The sequence below is a fragment of the Rana temporaria genome, chromosome 12, assembly GCF_905171775.1.
Source record: "Rana temporaria chromosome 12, aRanTem1.1, whole genome shotgun sequence".
Taxonomy (NCBI): domain Eukaryota; kingdom Metazoa; phylum Chordata; class Amphibia; order Anura; family Ranidae; genus Rana; species Rana temporaria.
In genome coordinates, this window is record NC_053500.1 from 10,027,145 (window position 1) to 10,048,580 (window position 21,436).

The 21,436-nt window shown below is 47.4% G+C and overlaps 1 protein-coding gene and 1 long non-coding RNA gene across 4 annotated transcripts in view; both read left to right on the top strand.

Moving 5' to 3' along the window:
• NFATC2 (nuclear factor of activated T cells 2) overlaps window positions 1-4,601 on the top strand; it is a 162,511-nt gene extending 157,910 nt beyond the window's left edge. For all 3 annotated transcript variants that reach the window (XM_040330962.1, XM_040330961.1, XM_040330960.1), the window contains one exon: window positions 3,405-4,601. In XM_040330962.1, the coding sequence (XP_040186896.1) occupies window positions 3,405-3,460 (56 nt within the window). In that variant the 3' untranslated portion in view covers window positions 3,461-4,601. The remainder of the gene's footprint in view (window positions 1-3,404) is intronic.
• Window positions 4,602-5,881: 1,280 nt separating this feature from the next.
• LOC120919019 lies at window positions 5,882-8,476 on the top strand. Its single transcript, XR_005744504.1, has 2 exons — window positions 5,882-6,843; window positions 6,926-8,476. It is a non-coding gene; the product is annotated as an uncharacterized LOC120919019 (long non-coding RNA).
• Window positions 8,477-21,436: the final 12,960 nt, after the last annotated feature.

Genomic DNA, 21,436 nt, shown 5'->3' on the forward strand with positions numbered 1-21,436 from the left:
AGTTAGTCACAGGGTACTATACAGGTCAAAAGCCATGTCCCATTACTATGGTTCCCCGGCCCTAAAGACCCCATTGGGGGGTATGCCCACCCTGATGAATGAAGCCTGGACCTTTAATAGGTCCAGCATAGTGAATAAGGTATGACAGGGTTTCTCTGTAGCTTGGCACTGGTTCCTGAAGATCCCTTTGGGTGTATTCCCACCCTGACGATGGAAGCCTGGACCCTTTGTAGGTCTAGCATAGTGAATAAGATATGGCAGGGTTTCCCTGTAGCTTGGCACCAGTTCCTGGTGACCCCTTTAGAGGTATGCCCACCCTAATGATGGAAGCCTGGACCCTTAGTAGGTCCACTGCAGTAGATAAGTTATGACAGAGTTTACCTGTAGCTTGGCACCAGTTCCTGGCTTATAATAATCAGTCCACACAGCATGGATGGAGGACCCCCCCCCCCTTTCTGCTGTTGACTTCAGACACCAGGCACCAGTGGATGTCAGAAAATTTGGGCATCCTATCAGATGCAGTCCCTGTTCAGTCACAAATTTTGCATCAGGCTCCTTCAATTTTTTAGTCAGCTGACAAGGCCACCAATGGCTTGAATATTGGCTCATTGAGTGGGAATTGTCCATGACTCAAGCTTTATTCACACCATTCTGATTACTTTGCATGGTTGCATTAATGTTTTTATCACGATTGGTTAGCAATACTGCTGATACATTGTCTTAGAAAAGACATTAAAAGGTACTTGGTAGAAAACAAGAAATATCTTGTATTAGATCTCACGCCTACATGAATACAGATGTTTTATTAATTTCCTCTCCTTATACATTATTTTATCAATTCCGCTGATTATATACGAGCGTCTGGGCCGGTGACCAGAGATGTGATGTTTATGTGACACCATTCTTGTCGTTCTCAGAGGATGTTGCCCTGCCACAGTGCCCACTTCTTCTACCTGTTACTATATTCAGACTCTCATTGTTTCCACCTAATACTCCTCTCACTTCCTGGGTATTCAAATTAGGAAGTAATATGTCAACCGCAGAGTCTAATTATAGATGTGCGCTGCTACAAAAGAGCCGACAGTTTCATAATCTACTTTTATCGGTGGTGATTTCCATGTGACACGGGATGCATTATCTGTATCGGTAGACCTGAACATACTGAAGACTATATATAAAATATACAGTTTGGTCTGGTGAGGGGCACCAATAGTGTCATGCATGTCAGAGTACACAGAACTACACTTAGGCCACGTACACAGGATCAGTCAAAACCGATGAAAACGGACTGAAGGACCGTTTCATCGGTCCAAACCGATCGTGTGTGGGCCCCATCGGTCAGTTATTTTTCGGTCAAAAAAAAGAGAACTTGCTTTGAAATTTGACCGATATACACCTAACCGATAGGTCAAAACCGATCGTTAGTATTCAAAAGCATCGGTCAAAAGGCCGCGCATGCTCAGAATCAAGTCGACGCATGCTTGGAAGCATTGAACTTCGTTTTTTTTAGCACGTCGTGTGTTTTACGTCACTGCGTTCTGACACGATCGTTTTTTTAACCGATGGTGTGTAGGCACATCAGACCATCAGTCAGCTTCATCGGTTAACCGATGAAACGGTCCTTCAGTCCGTTTTCATCGGTTTTGACTGATGGTGTGTACGCGGCCTTATAGTATTCCCCCCCCCCCCAAAGCTTTCTGGCTGAATCTCAATCCATTTTTTCCCCCGCACAAAGCTAAGTAAACCCATCCATAAAACAGTTTGATTTCCGTCACGTGCCGGAAATGTAACACTCCCATTGGTTGTGCTCTTAACCAAACTGTCAAACCATCCGATGGCTGGTGTCTAAACTGATCACATGTGCAGAACAATGGTAGTTGTAGATTAAACAGAGGCCAAGATGGCAGCTTCCTTGACTGAAAACTATAGGGGGGTCTACTTACACTGTAAGGGTCTGTAACACTTTGTGTAGTTATTCGTAAATATAGATTTATTCCAATGGTAGAAAATGCCATCAGAGTCGGGGGGGACAGGGCAGTTGAGAATGAAGTGAAAGCTTTGCTTACAGAGTTTGGCTTGATTTGGGGATTACCTGAACACACAGATAAATATTACTTTGTCTAAATACTTCACTGCTGCACCTACACACATATATAAGGGAATTAACAAAGAGTGGTGCAGGCTGTATGCCTGCGCCACTCTTAAGCCTCGTACACACGATCAGTCCATCCGATGAAAACGGTCTGAAGGACAGTTGTCTTAAGTTAACCGATGAAGCTGACTGATGGTCCGTCACGCCTACACACCATAGGTTAAATAACCGATCGTGTCAGAACGCGGTGATGTAAAACACAACGACGTGCTGAAAAAAACAAAGTTCAATGCTTCCAAGCATGCGTCGACTTGATTCTGAGCATGCGTGGGTTTTTAACCGATGCTTTTGCATACTAACAATCGGTTTTGACCTATCGGTTAGGCGTCCATCGGTTTAATTTTAAAGCAAGTTCTCATTTTTTTGACCAAAGGTTAAATAACCTATGGGGCCCACACACGATCGGTTTAGACTGATGAAAACGGTCCTTCAGACCGTTCTCCTCTGGCGATCCTATCGTGTGTACGAGGCCATAGAAGCGGCATCTGTTCCATCTTTTCAGCTTATAATTAACTAAAGGGGTGCAAGCCCCTTTTTTAATCAGTAGCGATCTGTCCCCTGTTCTGTGTCCATAAAAGACAAAACAAAGAACAGTTCATCTGGAGCTCTGTGTTCTGGAAACCTTTGGCCTGTCCCCACCCTCCTGCTCACCTGAATGCAGGCGTGAGGATGAGGGTTGTTGCCTTCTGCAGGTTCTGCTTGTGTAGTGGAATCGCTGCACGTGCAGAGAGCGGGATGTCTGGCGTCTGCTGATAGTTCCTGTATTCCAGTTGTGATTTAGTGATGATCTTTAATGAAAACTGCTGCATTCCCTTATCGAATTAGGAGCAGATCCTGTGCTTATTTATTTTTTACTCTGAAACAGAGACTGGCCCTGCGTGGTGCAGAGAGACCCAAAAAGGTTTATCTGCTTAGTTGTTGTGGCACCTGCAACATTATAATGGGGCAGAAACCTCAGTTTTTTCCCCATTTTCTCTTTCCTTACCATTCCAGGCAAAATGTTGTATTTCTGACTTTCCTCAAAGCAGGGCATCAATATGATGGGCAGCTGGGTTCTCACGTACGTTTTATGGGTAGGAAATGGAATGAATTGATCAATGTAGAGTTCATAGAGCTCTGACAGCAGGCGGAAAGCCATTCTCATGTTGAACATAAATACACAATCCTGCCTCCATTTCCTTTCCTCCTCCAGATCTCTCCGTGTTTACTTTATGTGGATTAATTGTAATTTTCTGCTCTCTTTTCTCGGCAGTGAATGAAATTATCAGGAAGGAGTTTTCTGGCTTCCCCGCTAGAAATCAAACATAGAAGAAGAGGACCTGGCAGACATCTTTTTATTGAACGGCTTCCTCTTTAACCTGCGAGACCCTTCACACCACCTTCTGTTTCCTCTGCGACTCCGCCACACATTGCGCTTCTGTAAACATCAAAAGTTGTAAGAACCATTGTCCTGTCATAATAAATGTATTGCACCGGCTGAGGCCAACAAGGGAAATCCATACGTTCGCCATAGATCAGCCATCTCCTTTGAACGTTGACGGATGATCTGAAACTTCTGAGAGAGCCAGAACAATCGCCACTTCACATGGGAAGTGCTAGAAAACGCAAGTATACGCTGAATATTCACCATCGCTGGCTTAGGACATTCAACGCAAACCTTCCTTGCTTTCTGGACACAGATGTGCCATGCTTGCTCTATCAGAGGTGGACAGCTTGGCGCGTTCAACCCCCTGATCGTCCACCCTGTACTGATTAATAGTCAAAGAACATTTCACATTCCTTCGCTTGTTGTGAAATTATAGATCTCAAGCGGTGGCTGCATTATGCCTTAATACCTTAGTGCGGTCCTTTCCTGTTATCTAATAATATACACCACTTCCTATACAGCACCTTACCTGCCTTTTACCGTATACCTGAGTAATATCCTACAATGCGTCAGTAGAAGACAATCAGATCCGTATATTTTACTTAAAAAATATTATATACATATATTTCTATTGTCTTTTGTATAGAACATTTGTGGCATTTAAAACAGGGATTCTTCAGAGCAGGCCTGGTCCTCCTCCCCCCTAAGACCCTACCAATACGCTCTGTCTATGTACAGCCCCTTGTGCTCCCCCATATAACGGCCTCATCCCCCACAATCCCTGTTTTAAATACTATGTAGAGGTCTCAAAGAGATCTTCTGACAGCAACTGTAAATATTTAATGCAGAATATGTTATTTATTGTGTCTAATCAAAATGTTTAGAATGATATGAATTTTAACTAATTTTGCTTGTTTTATAAATATATATAGAACTGGCCTTTGTATATTTCTGTGGTATATAATGCTTTAAATAAGAGTTTATTGGAGGTCCCAGGGACCGCTTTATCACTAGGGCAGAGCCTTCGTTGCACCCGATTCCCAAGCTAAGGAGCCTTATCTATATAAAGTTCTGTTATGTTCAGCAGTGACCAATCAGAGACATGGTTTTAACACTACACATGCCTGATTGGTTGACCATTCACCTCCTATTTGGTTTAGTGGAGGATATAAAAAACAAGTTATTGTCCCACCTTTCGTCTGTAATCGCCAACCTGACATGCCGTAAACCTCTGACCTGTCCCGAGCTGAAGAGAGGGGAACTCAATAAAACCGCTGCACCCCTTTTCTGGCAGTAAGGCCCCTTTCACATGGGTGCCTTCACCTGATGGGCTCTGCTTGCTCAGCGGAGGGATCACTCCTCTGATCCATGCTGAGCAGGTGGATGACGGGTCCTTCCATGCTCTGCTGTGCAGAGTGGAGATGGACACAGTCCCGCATTTTTAGCTTTAGTAACACCTTGATCACACATGTTAATGGATTGTGCAAGATTCATGACACATTTTGGTTCTCACAGAAACTCGTGCACCAAGGCCCCTTTCACACTGGGGCGGTGGGTGCGTCGGCGGCAAAGCGCTGCTATTTTTAGCGGCGCTTTACTGTCAATTTCGCTACGCTATTCAGGACCTCCTGCAGCTCCCTCTGTACAGGTGGGTTCTATGGGGTTGATTTACTAAAACTGGAGAGTGCAACCCCTATGAGACTAGACTCACAGGGGTAGGCAACCTCGGCACTCCAGCTGTGATGAAACCACAAATCCCATCATGCCTCTGCCTCTAGGAGTGACGCCTGTGATGGTCAGGGTCTCGCAAAGCCTCATGGGACTTGTAGTTTCAAAACAGCTGGAGGTTGCCCACCCTTGGCTCAGAGGAATAAAGCGAGTTATCTTTCATTGGCTGGAATGTGACTGAATTCCATCGCTGGTCTATAGAATCTGCTTGGAAGGAGACGTGTGCATGCTGACCCCATTCTGATCTGCTCTCGTCCCCCCCCCATCGAACTGCATGTGCTGTGAGGGGATCTGACAGCTGAGAGTTTACAGAGCTGATTATTACACACAGCTGCTAATGCCCATAATTCCACCCCGCCCTGCAATATAATTATATCATTAGAGGAGAGCAATTACCACCAACCCAAAATGTGTCAGATTTCCAGAAACAGGACGGACATGGAGGCCTCACTGCATAATCTACATAGAAATCTGATGGATGTATAGACATTCCTTCTTATCTCCATCCAAAACCCTCACCAGCACTCCAGCCTGGGTTAGGGTTGCCACCTCGTCCCTTTAAACCCAAACCCATATGAATTACACAGGTTCTGAGGCTGACTTAATGCAAAGAAGGCACCAAGTGAGTTTAATTGCCACCTTAATCAGCCACAGAACCTGTGTAATTCATATGTGTTTGATTTTAAAGGGATGTGGTGGCAACCCTAGTCTGGGTCAGGTATTGTCCTGCACCTGAGGTCCTATACAACCCTAGTCTGGGTCAGGTATTGTCCTACACCTGAGGACCTATACAACCCTAGTCTGGGTCAGGTATTGTCCTACACCTGAGGTCCTATACATCCCTAGTCTGGGTCAGGTATTGTCCTGCACCTGAGGTCCTATACAGCCCTAGTCTGGGTCAGGTATTGTCCTACACCTGAGGACCTATACAACCCTAGTCTGGGTCAGGTATTGTCCTACACCTGAGGTCCTATACAACCCTAGTCTGGGTCAGGTATTGTCCTACACCTGAGGACCTATACAACCCTTGGTCTGGGTCAGGTATTGTCCTGCACCTGAGGTCCTATACATCCCTAGTCTGGGTCAGGTATTGTCCTACACCTGAGGACCTATACAACCCTTGGTCTGGGTCAGGTATTGTCCTGCACCTGAGGTCCTATACAACCCTAGTCTGGGTCAGGTATTGTCCTACACCTGAGGACCTATACAACCCTTGGTCTGGGTCAGGTATTGTCCTGCACCTGAGGTCCTATACAACCCTAGTCTGGGTCAGGTATTGTCCTACACCTGAGGACCTATACAACCCTTGGTCTGGGTCAGGTATTGTCCTGCACCTGAGGTCCTATACATCCCTAGTCTGGGTCAGGTATTGTCCTACACCTGAGGTCCTATACAACCCTAGTCTGGGTCAGGTATTGTCCTACACCTGAGGTCCTATACAACCCTAGTCTGGGTCAGGTATTGTCCTACACCTGAGGACCTATACAACCCTTGGTCTGGGTCAGGTATTGTCCTGCACCTGAGGTCCTATACAACCCTAGTCTGGGTCAGGTATTGTCCTGCACCTGAGGTCCTATACAACCCTAGTCTGGGTCAGGTATTGTCCTGCACCTGAGGCCCTAGTCTGGGTCAGGTATTGTCCTGCACCTGAGGTCTTATACAACCCTAGTCTGGGTGAGGTATTGTCCTACACCTGAGGACCTATACAACCCTAGTCTGGGTCAGGTATTGTCCTACACCTGAGGTCTTATACAACCCTAGTCTGGGTCAGGTATTGTCCTACACCTGAGGACCTATACAACCCTAGTCTGGGTCAGGTATTGTCCCGCACCTGAGGTCCTATACATCCCTAGTCTGGGTCAGGTATTGTCCTGCACCTGAGGTCTTATACAACCCTAGTCTGGGTGAGGTATTGTCCTACACCTGAGGACCTATACAACCCTAGTCTGGGTCAGGTATTGTCCTACACCTGAGGTCTTATACAACCCTAGTCTGGGTGAGGTATTGTCCTACACCTGAGGACCTATACAACCCTAGTCTGGGTCAGGTATTGTCCTACACCTGAGGTCTTATACAACCCTAGTCTGGGTCAGGTATTGTCCTACACCTGAGGACCTATACAACCCTAGTCTGGGTCAGGTATTGTCCCGCACCTGAGGTCCTATACAACCCTAGTCTGGGTCAGGTATTTTCCTGCACCTGAGGACCTATACAACCCTAGTCTGGGTCAGGTATTGTCCTACACCTGAGGTCCTATACAACCCTAGTCTGGGTCAGGTATTGTCCTGCACCTGAGGTCCTATACAACCCTAGTCTGGGTCAGGTATTGTCCTACACCTGAGGACATATACAACCCTATTCTGGGTCAGATATTGTCCTACACCTGAGGTCCTATACATCCCTAGTCTGGGTCAGGTATTGTCCTGCACCTGAGGTCCTATACATCCCTAGTCTGGGTCAGGTATTGTCCTACACCTGAGGTCCTATACAACCCTAGTCTGGGTCAGGTATTGTCCTGCACCTGAGGTCCTATACATCCCTAGTCTGGGTCAGGTATTGTCCTACACCTGAGGACCTATACAACCCTAGTCTGGGTCAGGTATTGTCCTACACCTGAGGACCTATACATCCCTAGTCTGGGTCAGGTATTGTCCTACACCTGAGGACCTATATATGACTGCTCTTTATCTCTGTCCCAAAGCACAAACCAAAAATGTAATGTCACAATCCAACACTGGTAACTGAACTATATAGACATTCCTCTGACCAGACCAAGATTACAATACAGGAGAGGTGGTTTCAGAATTCTATGCACGTTTCTTTCCATCCTTCCTCCCTATATTCTGACACCTTCTTCGAGACCTTGCTCCTCCTCACCGTACACCAGACTGTGACCTATACACATTCATATCTTTGGAGGCCTGTAAAGAAAAATAGAAGCTTCCTCGCAGAAATAAGCGTAACAAGAAAGTAAATACGAAAGCCGATCACGACAGTTCATCCGAAACACAACGTTTTCTCGGACGATAGCAGAACAAATAATTTTCTTTTAATCAGTACAGTAATTGGTTTGAAAAATAAAAATCGGGAAGACCAAGACCACGCATGCCCAGAAATGAAAGAATACATTACTATAGAATACATGGCATCACTTCCGAAGTCGTATTCTGTCGTACGAGAATTTTCTAACATTTTAGTAACTTCTTCGTTTTCGATATGAGACTAGCATGCAAAAAAACGAATTGGTCCGATGTTCTCATCGTGTGTACGAGGCTTTAGATACGAGATTCATAATGAACAGCTCAGAGATCAGTGATGATACATCTCACTGCATTGTCCTCGGAGAACGATTCTCTGACATTCCAGTAGCGGAGGGCCTCTATAGTGGCGGGAGGCTGACTGGGCTGTGCGCCCTCCGCTGTCAGCGAGGCCTTAATGTGTTTACCTAGGGAGAGAGATGTTCTCACTCTGCCTGGACGGCAGACATGTCTGCACACGAGGAAGCTGTTTTTTCCTCAACAATGTGACTGTTTTCACCAGCGTGCCTTCCTGCTATTGTACCAAAGAATCTCACACCGCATTGTCCGCAGCCTGCGCAGACCCTCGTCAATTTTCCATCTACGTAATACCGTATGGTGCAGGCGGCTCAGGAATGCCGTGTGTGCAACGCTCTCTGCCAGATAGATGAGCCTCCCTTCTATGTGCTGCGGCCATTGTGACACCTCAAGGAGGTGACAGGTTCTCTTCCCACTATGGCTAGTCTTCCCCTCAGCAAACAGCTGTCACGTGTACAAACTACGACCCTCCAGCTGTGGCGGAACGACAAGTCCCATGAGGCATTGTAAAACTCTGACACTCACAGACATGACTAGGCATGATGGGAATTGTAGTTCCTGAACAACTGGAGGGCCGTGGTTTGGAGACCCCCTGGGTTAGAGGATAAAGATGTCTTGCCACACACCCAGAGACATCCTCCCCAAGCCCTTGGTATACATCAAGAGACATCCTCCCAGTATTTGCCCCAAAACCAGAGACAAACTCCCTTCAGCAAACAAGACATGCTCCTCCACCCTCCTGCACCAAGAAAAAACCTAGAGGCATCCTCCCCCAAGGCCTTGCTTCACACCCAGGGACATCTTCTCCCCAAGAAGTCATTGGTCAACACTACTATTATGCATAGCTCCACCCAAAAGGGGAAGTTCTGCTTTAAGTCCTCCTCCTCTCCCATATTTGTTATGTTATTTTTTTTTGTGGGGGGGGGGGGGGCAATGGGTACCTAGTTTTTGACAGGTACCCACTCTGGGTTGCCTTGGTGATCCAAGCTCAAGTTCTCCTTTCCCCCTCCCTCTCCACAGTCTTCTGGGACACAGCACGGGTCCCAGAAGACGGAGGGACCTTTCACAAATCACAGTGCGGCTCGCTGATGCACAGTAGGCTGTGAAGCCGAAAGAAGCATAGCCGGCTGCCCACAGTTAGGATGCCAAAGCCTAGTAAAGACCTATCCCGGGCGAGTACAGCGCTTGATCCCTGGACAGGCAACTGTCCTTTTATTAAGTCAGCAGGATTTGTAGCTGATTTTTTTGCCCAGACTGAGGCTTGGTTCACACTATTGTTTCCCAGCATCCAATTCGCAATAGCAGGAGATTTTGACCGTCTCTCTATGGAGCCGGTTCAGATATCTCCGGTGTGAATTTCACAGGAGCCCTGTGCGTCCTTTGGTCCGTTTCAGGTCCAAATTCAGCCAAAAATTTGGGCTGAAATTGGTCCTGAAACGGTGAACCGGGATGCACCGGACCCCTGCTGTGAGCCGCGTGCGAAGATTGTGTGAACCCAGCCTGAACTTCCTCTTTAAAGTGAAATTACATAACTGCACCAGACAATGTGTGAACTTCATTCTAGTGGACTTCACATTTCTTCTGGTTTTGAGGTTTAGATGCCCACTTACCACACTGTACAGCCGGGGGGAGGTCATTGCACCACCTTCTGTGCTCTGCGCCCTTAGCCTGCTCAGAACATACTGTTCCCTGTGCCTGAAACATGTCAACACTGTCCAATGTGTTGCATTGTTTATTCACAACCATTAAAGAGGAGCTCCAACCCCCCACCACCCCCGAAAAACTTTTAGTCAGAAGCTACAAATACTGTAGCTGCTGATTTTTAATATTAGGACACTTACCTGTCCAGGGATCCCACAATGTCGGCACTCCAGGCGATTTTTCAATCAATTCTTGGGTGCCGCTGCCATTTGTTGTAGGGGAAACCCTTCCCTACTGCGCCTGCGCTATGTGAATGGTCCAGTGTCGGTGGAAGAAGGAGGGGTGCCGAAATTCGGAGGGACTTCGCCGTGGCAAGGTCTCCCATAAGTGGGGATGGGTACCTGTCAAAAACAGGTACCCGCTCCCCCGCCAAAAGGTGCCAAATGTGGCAGCGGAGGAGGGGAGGAAGCAAACAAGCGGAGCTTCCCCTTTTGGGTGGAGCTCCGATTTAAGTAACGTTCCCAGTTTCCAGCTGGCAATGCAGGTACTTACCTTCCTATCCTGACTTCTTCTGGGCATTATGGGTAATTATCCAAAAAAATGAATAAGTCTTTCAAAATAGATTTAATCATTTTTCAAACTGGAACTTTATCCGGAATTGTAGGTTTGGATGTTGAAGAGAAGGGAGCAGATTTTGCCGCTTCCCGCGACAGTGGTCACCAAAACAGAAAGTGAGGGAAGATCTCTCCAATGGAGACCAAAAAAGAGCAATAAATAGAGTGGGAAAGGAACAGACTCACTCTGTCCAAAGCAGAAAGAAAGTCGACATTCTTGATTTGTAAGTTTTTACATAAAATGTGACAGGTGAAAGAAGTATATAGAAATAGAAAGAAGGTGGACAGAATTCCACTAGAATCCAGGGGATTGATTTAGAATCCAGGGGATTGATTTAGAATCCAGGGGATTGATTTAGAATCCAGGGCATTGAATTAGAATCTAGGGGATTGATTTAGAATCCAGGGGATTGATTTAGAATCCAGGGGATTGATTTAGAATCCAGGGCATTGAATTAGAATCTAGGGGATTGATTTGGATCCCCGGAGATCAGTTATTGGAATCCTCTCGGCAGTGACGGGACAAGGTCATCCAGCTCCCAGGGCAAAGAAGTCAAACTGGGCCCCCTTCATTATGTGTGTGCCGTGTATTAGAATGAGCTCACTGGTGTCCCCATCCCTACAGTAAACTTCTGCGCCCAGGGCAGCCGTCCCGTCTGCCCCCCCCCCTTGTCCCTGCCTCTTGGGATTCCCTGTCCTACAATATACAAACATTATCCTCCTCAGGGATTGTACGTTCATCAGATAATGCCGCATTCCCTTCACTTACAAGACGTCTTCTATGACCAAAGTACAGACCAAAGAACTCCGCCCGACACCGTGCCACAACCCACGCACGTGTCATATATATATATTAATATATATACATATGTGGGTGTGCAATACAAGATAGGCCAGAAATGTGCTTATAGCGTGATCTCACCCTCAGATTACACAATTATTGATCGTTATTTTGGTAAGTGTCCCTGAGATTCTTAGATTAGTACTGATCACATAATTGTGGCGTGAGTACCTGTCATGATTAGATACAACGTAACACTTCTAGTCATTGTATAACAAAATAAAACAATATAAAACAACATGTTTGCATTGGCCAGAGTATTGAAGGATGAAAGATTGACTCTCACTTCCTCTCTCTAGTCACCAGAACAGGAAGCGAGGGGGAATTCTCTACTGCCAATAAGTAACACCTGTTAGATCAGCCCCGCCCCCTCCCCCTCCCCCGGGTGTTATGCTTTAATGGATTCAGGGTCCATACTTTCCCAGCCATCTTCTCACACACCTCCGTTGGCTCCTGAACTCTCCTCCTCCTGACAGCAATGTATCATCATGTCATTATGTGCAGTAACCTTATAGATAAATCATGTATGCCTTTATACTATGTTTAGATTGTAAGCTCCTTGGAGCAGAGCTATTTACCATTGTACATACACCCCCCCCCCCCCCCCACAAGGATGGTGCTTTAGGAAGTTATACAGCACGGATTTCTCATACTAAATGCTCACCGAGGGCCCGCAGGACGCGGATAGTGAGCATTATACCATCTGTTCCATCACACAGCACACCTATATGGACCAAAGAACTTTCCCTTCAATGTACAGGGGGGCAATAAAGAGTTTGCACTCCCCCCTCCCCCGTCTGTCCTCTGTATGAGATGAATAACAGCCTGTAATGTACAATGTCTCATTATAACATCCTGTATGATATTCGCCGCCTTGCAATACAGTTCTCAAAACGTAACATAGCATGTTTTTTACATAAATACATTTTATATTCTGTATCTCTATCCCCCGTGTCTGTCTCTTTATTCTGAAAGCTTCACTATATGAAATGGCATGCTAAAGGAACGCAAGATCCCTGAAAAATGAATTCTGATTGGTTGCTGAGGGGTTACTTGGCTTTTTTCACATTGCTTCATGTTGATAATAGTAAAATCATGGCACAGGTCAGTGTGTGTGCCTTCATACCGGCTGAGTTATATAGAAAGAGAACACTGATAAGAGATCCTGTAGGGGGCATTATTCAAAACAGTCTTAGTTAAAACGATCACATTTCACCAGGAACCCTGTCATCCTCATTCTTGCATCACTACCAAGGGAGTCACCGACTGCCTCTCTAGGCTTCATTGGCTTTTGAGGCCAGTGACCCCCCTACCCCCCCATAGGTGTGAGCAGCCTATTGCATTAGGGTGTGCACTCTTAAGCTCAAAAACACATGCATATGTATTAGGGGCGCAACGGATCGTCATTGATCCGTGATCCGAACGGGTCAATGTCCGCGGATCAGCACACCACGCGATCCGCGGATTGAGCCCATAGGAAAGGTGGCAGGTTCAGCCTAGCTCTGGAGCGGCGGCCATCTTGGTACACCCAGTGGCAGCCTAGGTGAGCTTCCCAGAGCAGCGCTGACTGGGGAGATGTGGACATTACAGTGGGGGGAGAGACACAGATATTACAGTGGGGGGAGAGGACGCGGACATTACAGTGGGGACTATATATGGTGGTTATCCGAAAAATGATCCGATCCGTGGCTCTGATCTGAGGAATGATCCGAACCGTGAGTTTTTTGATCCGTTGCACCCCTACTGTGTATGTATCTACATATATATGACCCCGGCACATTGATCTTCCTCCTGGCACAGTGAAAGAGAAGAGCGTAAACACTTCTCTTATGGCAGAGCCGGTAAGATGGAGATCTTTCCCATGTTCCTGCTGCTACACAGAGCGATAACACTAATTATTATTATTATTATAATACAGGATTTATATAGCGCCAACAGTTTGCACAGCACTTTACAACATCAGGGAAGACAGTACACTAATGTACATGGGGTGATTAGGGTGTGCCTGGGCACATACTGTGCGCACACCTATGGACCCCCCCCCCCCCCCCAAGGATTAAACCAGGATGAAGGAAGTATGATGGCCCCGGGGCCTGAAGCTTTAAAACAAGTAAGCAATAGGAACTTCCATATTGCCATGATGACATGTTCACTATAACCGCTTCCGGACCAGCCGCCGCAGTTACACTGTCGCAGGTTGGCTCCCCTGCACGAGCCGTCGTAGCTGTACGTCGGCTCTTTAACCACTTGCTTACCGGACACATATACCCCCCTCCTGCCCAGGTGAAATTTCAGCTTCCGGCACTGCGTCGCTTTAACTGACAATTGCGCGGTCATGCGACGTGGCTCCCAAACAAAATTGACGCCCTTTTTTTCCCACAAATAGAGCTTTCTTTTGGTGGTATTTGATCACCTCTGCGGTTTTTATTTTTTGCGATATAAACAAAAAAATGCATCAATTTTGAAAAAAAATTCTATATTTTTTACTTGTTGCTATAATAAATAGCCCAATTTTTTTTTCCAAAAAAAAAAAAAAATGTTCTCAGTTTAGGTCGATACGTATTCTTCTACATATTTTTGGTTACAAAAAAAAAAAAATCGCAATAAGCGATAAGCGAAGAGATAGAGAGAGAGGGAAAAAGAAAGAGGGAGAGAAAGGGAGTGGGAAAGAGAGAGAGATAGGAGAGAAAGAGGGGGAGGGAGAGGGAGAAGGAGAGAGAGATAAGAGAGAGAGGGGAGAGAGAAGAGAGAGAGGGAAAAAGAAAGAGGGAGAGAGAGGGGGGAGAAAGAGAGAGGGAGGGGGGAGAGAGAGAAAGGAGAGAGAGGGGGAGGAAGAGAGGGGAGAGAGAAGAAGAGAGAGAGGGGGGAGAGAAGAGATAGAGAGAGGGAAAGAAAGAGGGAGGAAGAGAGGGGAGAGAGGGAGGAGAGAGAGAGAGAGGGGGGGGAGAGAAGAGATAGAGAGAGGGAAAGAAAGAGAGAGGGAGGAAGAGAGGGGAGAGAGGGAGAAGGAGAGACAGAGGGGGGAGAGAGAGAGGGAAAAAGAAAGAGAGGGAGAGAAAGAGAGAGGGAGGAAGAGAGAGGGAGAAGGAGAGAGGGAGAAGGAGAGAGAGAGGGGGGAGAGAAGAGAGAGAGAGAGAGGGGGGAGAGAAGAGAGAGAGAGAGAGGGAAAAAGAAAGAGAGGGAGAGAGAGGGAAAGAGAGAGATAGGAGAGAGAGAGATACCACAGTGGCCTAGGGCAGCTTCTCCTGCTGCCCACCCCTTGTCACGGCCCTGGATAGAATTCTCTAAAACCAGAACAATACTATCCATAGCCCCACCTAGAGGCCACTGATAGCATTTCACACATCTCACCCATACTGTACATATGACAGGTGGGACTTTGCTAAGAACAGAAAGACGCACACAATACGGGATCTACACTATCAGTTTTCTGCTGTCACTGGGGACAAAATGTACCATACCGCATATATCATCATTTCTGGAAACTGATTGGTGCTACTGGTTGAAAGTGTCTGAAGGTAGAACTGACTGTGTTGCCCACAATGAACTAAGTTCTTACTTTATGTGTGCAGCACAAAATGAGAGAACTGGAATCCCCAGAATGACTTATTATTACTATGATAATGTGAGAGGGACTTTATCCATGTACACAAGGACACTTCATATTGCTTTTAGTGCAGTACTGCCCTCTAGAGGAGCACAGAAGAATAGGATGGCAAATGCACTCAGTCATATACAGTATCTCACAAAAGTGATTTTTTTTTTTTGTAAAAAAAAAAACGTAATTTTTTTTTCTTCGTTTCAGTAGGAAATGGTAAACCCCCCTGTCAGGTATTTGATTTTTTTTTTTTTTGTCATCCGTGTCAAGTTGGGGGGATTTCCCGTCACTTCCTCACAATGTTAATGAAATGATCTCTTAGCTCATTGTCACCTAAACAGGCGTCCTCATTGGAGGATGTTCCTTCCAGTTCCAGCGACAATTCTAAATGTGAAGAAGAATTCTAATTCTACATTTTGTCTCAGTGATGATGGTCACCGGGGCAAACAGGAGCATGAATCTGCCCAGCGGGGACACAGGTCGGTGTTCCAACCCTTCACCACTCCACCCAAACTACACAAGTTTTGTCTTTAGATACAGTGCATCCGGAAAGTATTCACATCGCTTCACTTTTTCCACATTTTGTTATCTTATTCCAAAATGGATTCAATTCATTATTTTCCTCAAAATTCTACAAACAATACCCCGTAATGACAACGTGAAAGAAGTTTGTTTGAAATTTTTGCTAATTTATTAAAAATAAATAAAAATCTCATGTACATAAAAGTATTCACAGCCTTTTCAGGTCTCTCCAGAGATGTTCAATCGGGTTCAAGTCTGGGCTCTGGCTGGGCCACTCAGGGACATTCCCAGGGTTGTCCCGTAGCCACTCCTTATCTTGGCTGTGTGCTTAGGGTCGTTGTCCTGTTGGAAGATGAACCTTCATCCCAGTCTGAGGTCCAGAACGCTCTGGAGCAGGTTTTCATCAAGGATGTCTCTGTACATTGCTGTATTCATCTTTCCCTCGATCCTGACTAGTCTCCCAGTTCCTGCCGCTGAAAAACATCCCCACAGCATGATACTGCCACCACCATGCTTCACTGTAGAGATGGTATTGGTCAGGTGATGAGAGGTGCCTGGTTTCCTCCAGACATGACGTTTGCCATTCAGACCAAAGAGTTCAAATCTTTGTTTTATCAGATCAGAGAATTTTGTTTCTCATGATCTGAGAGTCCTTCTGGTACCTTTTGACAAACTCCAGGTGGGCTGTCATGTGCCTTTTACTGAGGAGTGGCTTCCGTCTGGCCACTCCCCCATACAGGCCTGATTGGTGGAGTGCTGTAGAGAGGGTTGTTCTTCTGGAAAGTTCTCCTCTCTCCACAGAGAAACGCTGGAGCTCTGTCAGAGTGACCATCAGGTTCTTGGTCACCTCCCTGACTAAGGTCCTTCTCCCCCGATCGCTCAGTTTGGCCGGGCGGCCCGCTCTAGGACGAGTCCTGGTGGTTCCAAACTTCTTCCATTTACGGATGATGGAGACCACTGTGCTCATTGGGACCTTCCATGCTGCAGAATTTTTGTTGTACCCTTCCCCCGATCTGTCGCTCCATACAATCCTGTCTCCGAGGTCTACAGACAATTCCTTGGACTTCATGGCCTGATTTGTGCTCTGACATCACCTTAGGGTTTAGGTCTGGACACATGCTTGGCCAGTCCATCACCTTTACCATCAGCTTCTTTAGCAAGGCAGTGGTGGTCTTCTTGGAGGTGTGTTTGGGGGTCGTTATCATGTTGGAATACTGCCCTGCGGCCCAGTCTCTGAAGGGAGGGGATCATGCTCTGCTTCAGTATGTCACAGTACATGTTGGCATTCATGGTTCCCTCAATGATCTGTAGCTCCCCAGTGCCCGGAAGCACTCATGCAGCCCCAGACCATGACACTCCCACCACCATACTTTACTGTAGACAGGACACACTTGTCTTTGTCCTCCTCACCTGGTTGCCGCCACACACGCCTGACACCATCTGAACCACATAAGTTTATCTTGTCTCATCAGACCACGGGACATGGTTCCAGTAATCCATGTCCTTCGTCTGCTTGTCTTCAGCAAACTGTGGGCTTTCTTGTGCATCTTTAGAAGAGGCTTCCTTCTGGGATGACAGCCACGCAGACCAATTTGATGCAGTGTGCGGCGTATGGTCTGAGCACTGACAGGCTGACCCCCACCCCTTCAACCTCTGCAGCAATGCTGGCAGCACTCATACGTCTATTTCCCAAAGAAAACCTCTGGATATGACGCTGAGCACGTGACCTGAACTCCTTTGGTGGACCATGATGAGGCCTGTTCTGAGGGGAACCCCTCCTGTTATACCGCTGTATGGTCTTGGCCACCATGCTGCAGCTCAGCTTCAGGGTCTTGGCAATCTTCTTATAGCCTAGGCCATCTTTATGTAGAGAAACAATATTTTTTTTTTAGATCCTCAGAGAGTTCTTTTCCATGAGGTGCCATGTTGAACTTCCAGTGACCAGTATGAGAGAGTGAGAGCGATAACACCAAATTTAAAGTGGTTGTAAACCCTTACTTACCACTTTTTGCTACAGGTAAGTCTATAATAAGGCTTACCTGTAGCTACCTTGGATATCTCCTAAACCTGCACGGTTTAGGAGATATCCCCTGTATCTGCATGTGCCGAAGTCATCCGCACATGCGCACTGAAGCACTGGCACGTCGTGCCGTTGTTTCAGTTGGACTGTGCCATTTCCGGCGGCTCCTGTGCACATGCCTGGGTGTGACGTCACAGGGCTTCGGCGAATCACAGAGCCTGAGTCCGTGGCCCCGGAAGGAAGAGGGGCGAGAAGATGGATGCAGCCTGCACAGGGGACAGCACTGGATTCGTTTGCAGGTAAGTGTCACATAATGGGCTAGTATGCGATGCATACTAGTCCAATATCCTTTTAATTGGCAGGCTATGCAGGGAGCAAAATAGGAAGTAAAACCCATCAGGGTTTACTTCCTCTTTAACACACCTGCTCCCCATTCACAGCTAAGACCTTGTAACACTAACGGGTCACATGATACCGGGGAAGGAAAATGGCTAATTGGGCCCAATTTGGACATTTTCACTCAGGCCTCGTACACACGACCGGACATGTCCGCTGAAACTGGTCCGCCGACCAGTTTCAGCGGACAGATCTAATCGTGTGTACAGGCTAGCGGACAGATTTCCAGCGGACAAATGTTTCTTAGCATGCTAAGAAACATGTTCGCTGGAAAGCTGTCCGGCGGACATGTCCGCTGGGTAGTACGTCTAACCAGCGGACCGAAATCCCGCGCATGCGTCGAATTGATTCAACGCATGCGTGGAAGCATTGAACTGCTCGCCCCCTCCCTTGGACTACATGAGAGTCAGGACGCTCTCTACGTTGCAGATAGATAAAGGAGCTGGGTGTTAGTGGGCGTCCTGACTCTCCTGTAGTCCAAGGGAGGGGACGAGCATGACACTCCACACCAGGGAGAAAGCCTCGCATTACTGTGTGGAGTTACAGACAGAAGAACAGGAAGTGAGGATTTCTCAGAAGAAATAAGGACATTTAAAAGCAAAATGGAAGGATGAGGTAAGTGAAGGAGGACTGCACTAAGGTAACGGAAGCTATTTAGGGGGAAAAACAAATTGTACCTTTACAACCCCTTTAATGGCTGTGTGTTGAGTTATTTTGAGGGGACAGCAAATGTACACTGTTATACAAGCTGTACACTCACTACACAACATTGTAGCAAAGTGTAATTTCTTCAGTGTTGTCACATGAAAAGATAGAAGAAAAGATTTACAAATATATGAGGGGTGTACTCACATAATAGGACCCCCCCGGGGCCATTTCATGCCCCCCATTGAAGAGCCCTGCACTTCCTCCTATCTATGAAGGACACAATGTACAGATATGTGACTCCTTCCTGACCCGGCACATCCGCAGGGGCTTCACAGACCTCCATATTCATGAGGGGGGGACTGATACCGACTCTTATATATAGCCGGGAACTTATTAACCTTGTTTTCATCACATTCCTCCCCGGAAAACATATTTATTGGTTGCTCAGAGACCCCTTGCGTGGATGGAGTTGCAAGCAAACAGGCTGAGTCTATTTGTGTATGTAGACAGAGATTCATTGTGACAGAGCGCATGGTGAGTCAATACTCGCTGTGTCCGGGTGTCCGGGTGGTGTCCAGCTGTAGACACTCACAACGTAGAAATGTCAAGGAAACCGCTAGAAGCTGAAGGCTGTGCTTGGGGCAGCAGATGGAGCGCTGGGCCCCTGGACCCCTGGCCATGCTTCCCCGTCACCTGGCAACCAGCTGAGTGCTGAGCAGAGCCGACAGCGAGGAGAGACATTCATTTGTGAATGAATGCGAATGAATGGACGTCAGCTGGAAATCATACACAGGCCTTATCAATTAAAGCCGCACCATAAATATACATAGAGATTGTAATTCTACTCAGCCAGTCATGTGACTCAAACAGCCCCCCCCCCCCCCACACACACCCACACATTATAGTATAGGACAGGGGTCTCCAAACTGCAGCCCGCCACAAGATTTCATTCAGCCCCCAGTCAGGATCAGCAGTGTATCCCCAATGTACAACAGGGAGCAGCAAAGGCTGCCTAGTGCCTCCACTTCTGATGTAAGGGGGGGGCTCTGACGGGGATCATGATGTAAGGGGGGCTTCGATGGGGACCCTGGTGTAAGGGAGGCACTGATTGGGACCCCGATGTAAGGGGGGCTCTGACGGGGATCATGATGTAAGGGGGGCTTCGATTGGGACCCCAATGTAAGGGGGGCTCTGATGGGGACCCTGGCGGGGATCATGATGTACGGGGGGCTTCGATGGGGACCCTGATGTAGGGGTAACCCTGATGTAAGGGGGGGCTCTGATAGGGAGTGTGATGTAAGGGGGAGTGTGAAGCAGAGGGGGGCTCTGATGGGGAGCCTGGTGTAAAGGGGTACTCTGTTGGGGACCCTGATGTAAGGGGGGCTCTGATGGGGACCCTGATTTAAGGGGGGATCTGATGGGGACCCTAATGTAAGGGGGCTCTGATGAGAATCATGATGTATGGGGGGCTTCAATGTGGACCCTGATGTAAGGGAGGCTCTGATGGGGGCCCTGAAGTAACGAGGGCTCTGATGGGGACCCTGATGTAAAGGGGAACCTTGATGGGGACCCTGATGTAGGAGTGACCCTGATGTAAGGGGGGCTCTTATAGGGAGCGTGATGTAAGGGGGAGTCTGAAGTAAAGGGGGACTCTGATGGGGACCCTGATGTAAGGGGGGCTCTGATTGGGAGCCTGGTGTAAGGGGGAGTCTGAAGTAAGGGAGTACTCTGATGTAAGGGGAGCACTGATGGGGACCCTGATGTAAGGGGGGCTCTGATGGGGGACCCTGATGTAAGGGGGGCTCTGATGGGGACCCTGATGTAAGGGGGGCTCTGATGGGGACCCTGATGTAAGGGGGCTTTGATTGGGACGCCAATGTAAGGGGGGCTCTGATTGGGATCTGGATGTAAGGGGGGCTCTGATGGGGACCCTGATGTAAGGGGGCTTTGATTGGGACCCCAATGTAAGGGGGGCTGTGATTGGGATCTGGATGTAAGGGGGCTCTGATGGGGACCCTGATATAAGGAGGGATTCTGATGCAAGGGGGAGTCTGAAGTAAGAGGGATTTCGTTAGGGACCCTGATTAAAAGAGGGACTCTGATGGGGACCCTGATGTGATGGGGACTCTGATGTAAGGGGGAGTCTAAAGTAAGAGTGACTCTGATGGAGGCCCTTAATTAAGGGATGCTCTGATGAGGAGTCTGATGCAAGGGAGAACTTTGATGGGGACCCTGATATAAGCGGGGCTCTGATATGGACCCTGATATAAGGGGGACTCCGATTTGGATTTGAATGTAAGGGGGGAGGGGTACACTAATGGGGAACCTGATGTAAGGAGGACTCTGACAGGGATTCAGATGCAAGGGGTAAAAAAATACAATGCCGCCTTCGTATGGAAAGGTAAGGGGTTCTCTAACACTTATGGGTCTTGTCCCCCACCCAGCCTAGACAATAAAAGGAGAAGAAACAGCCTGATGAGCTCCTCTCTCTGTCACTCCGCTCTCTCATCCTATCAGCATGTTCCTTTTAAGCACACAAGCACTGCAGCACAACCGATTGGCTCCTTATGCTGCT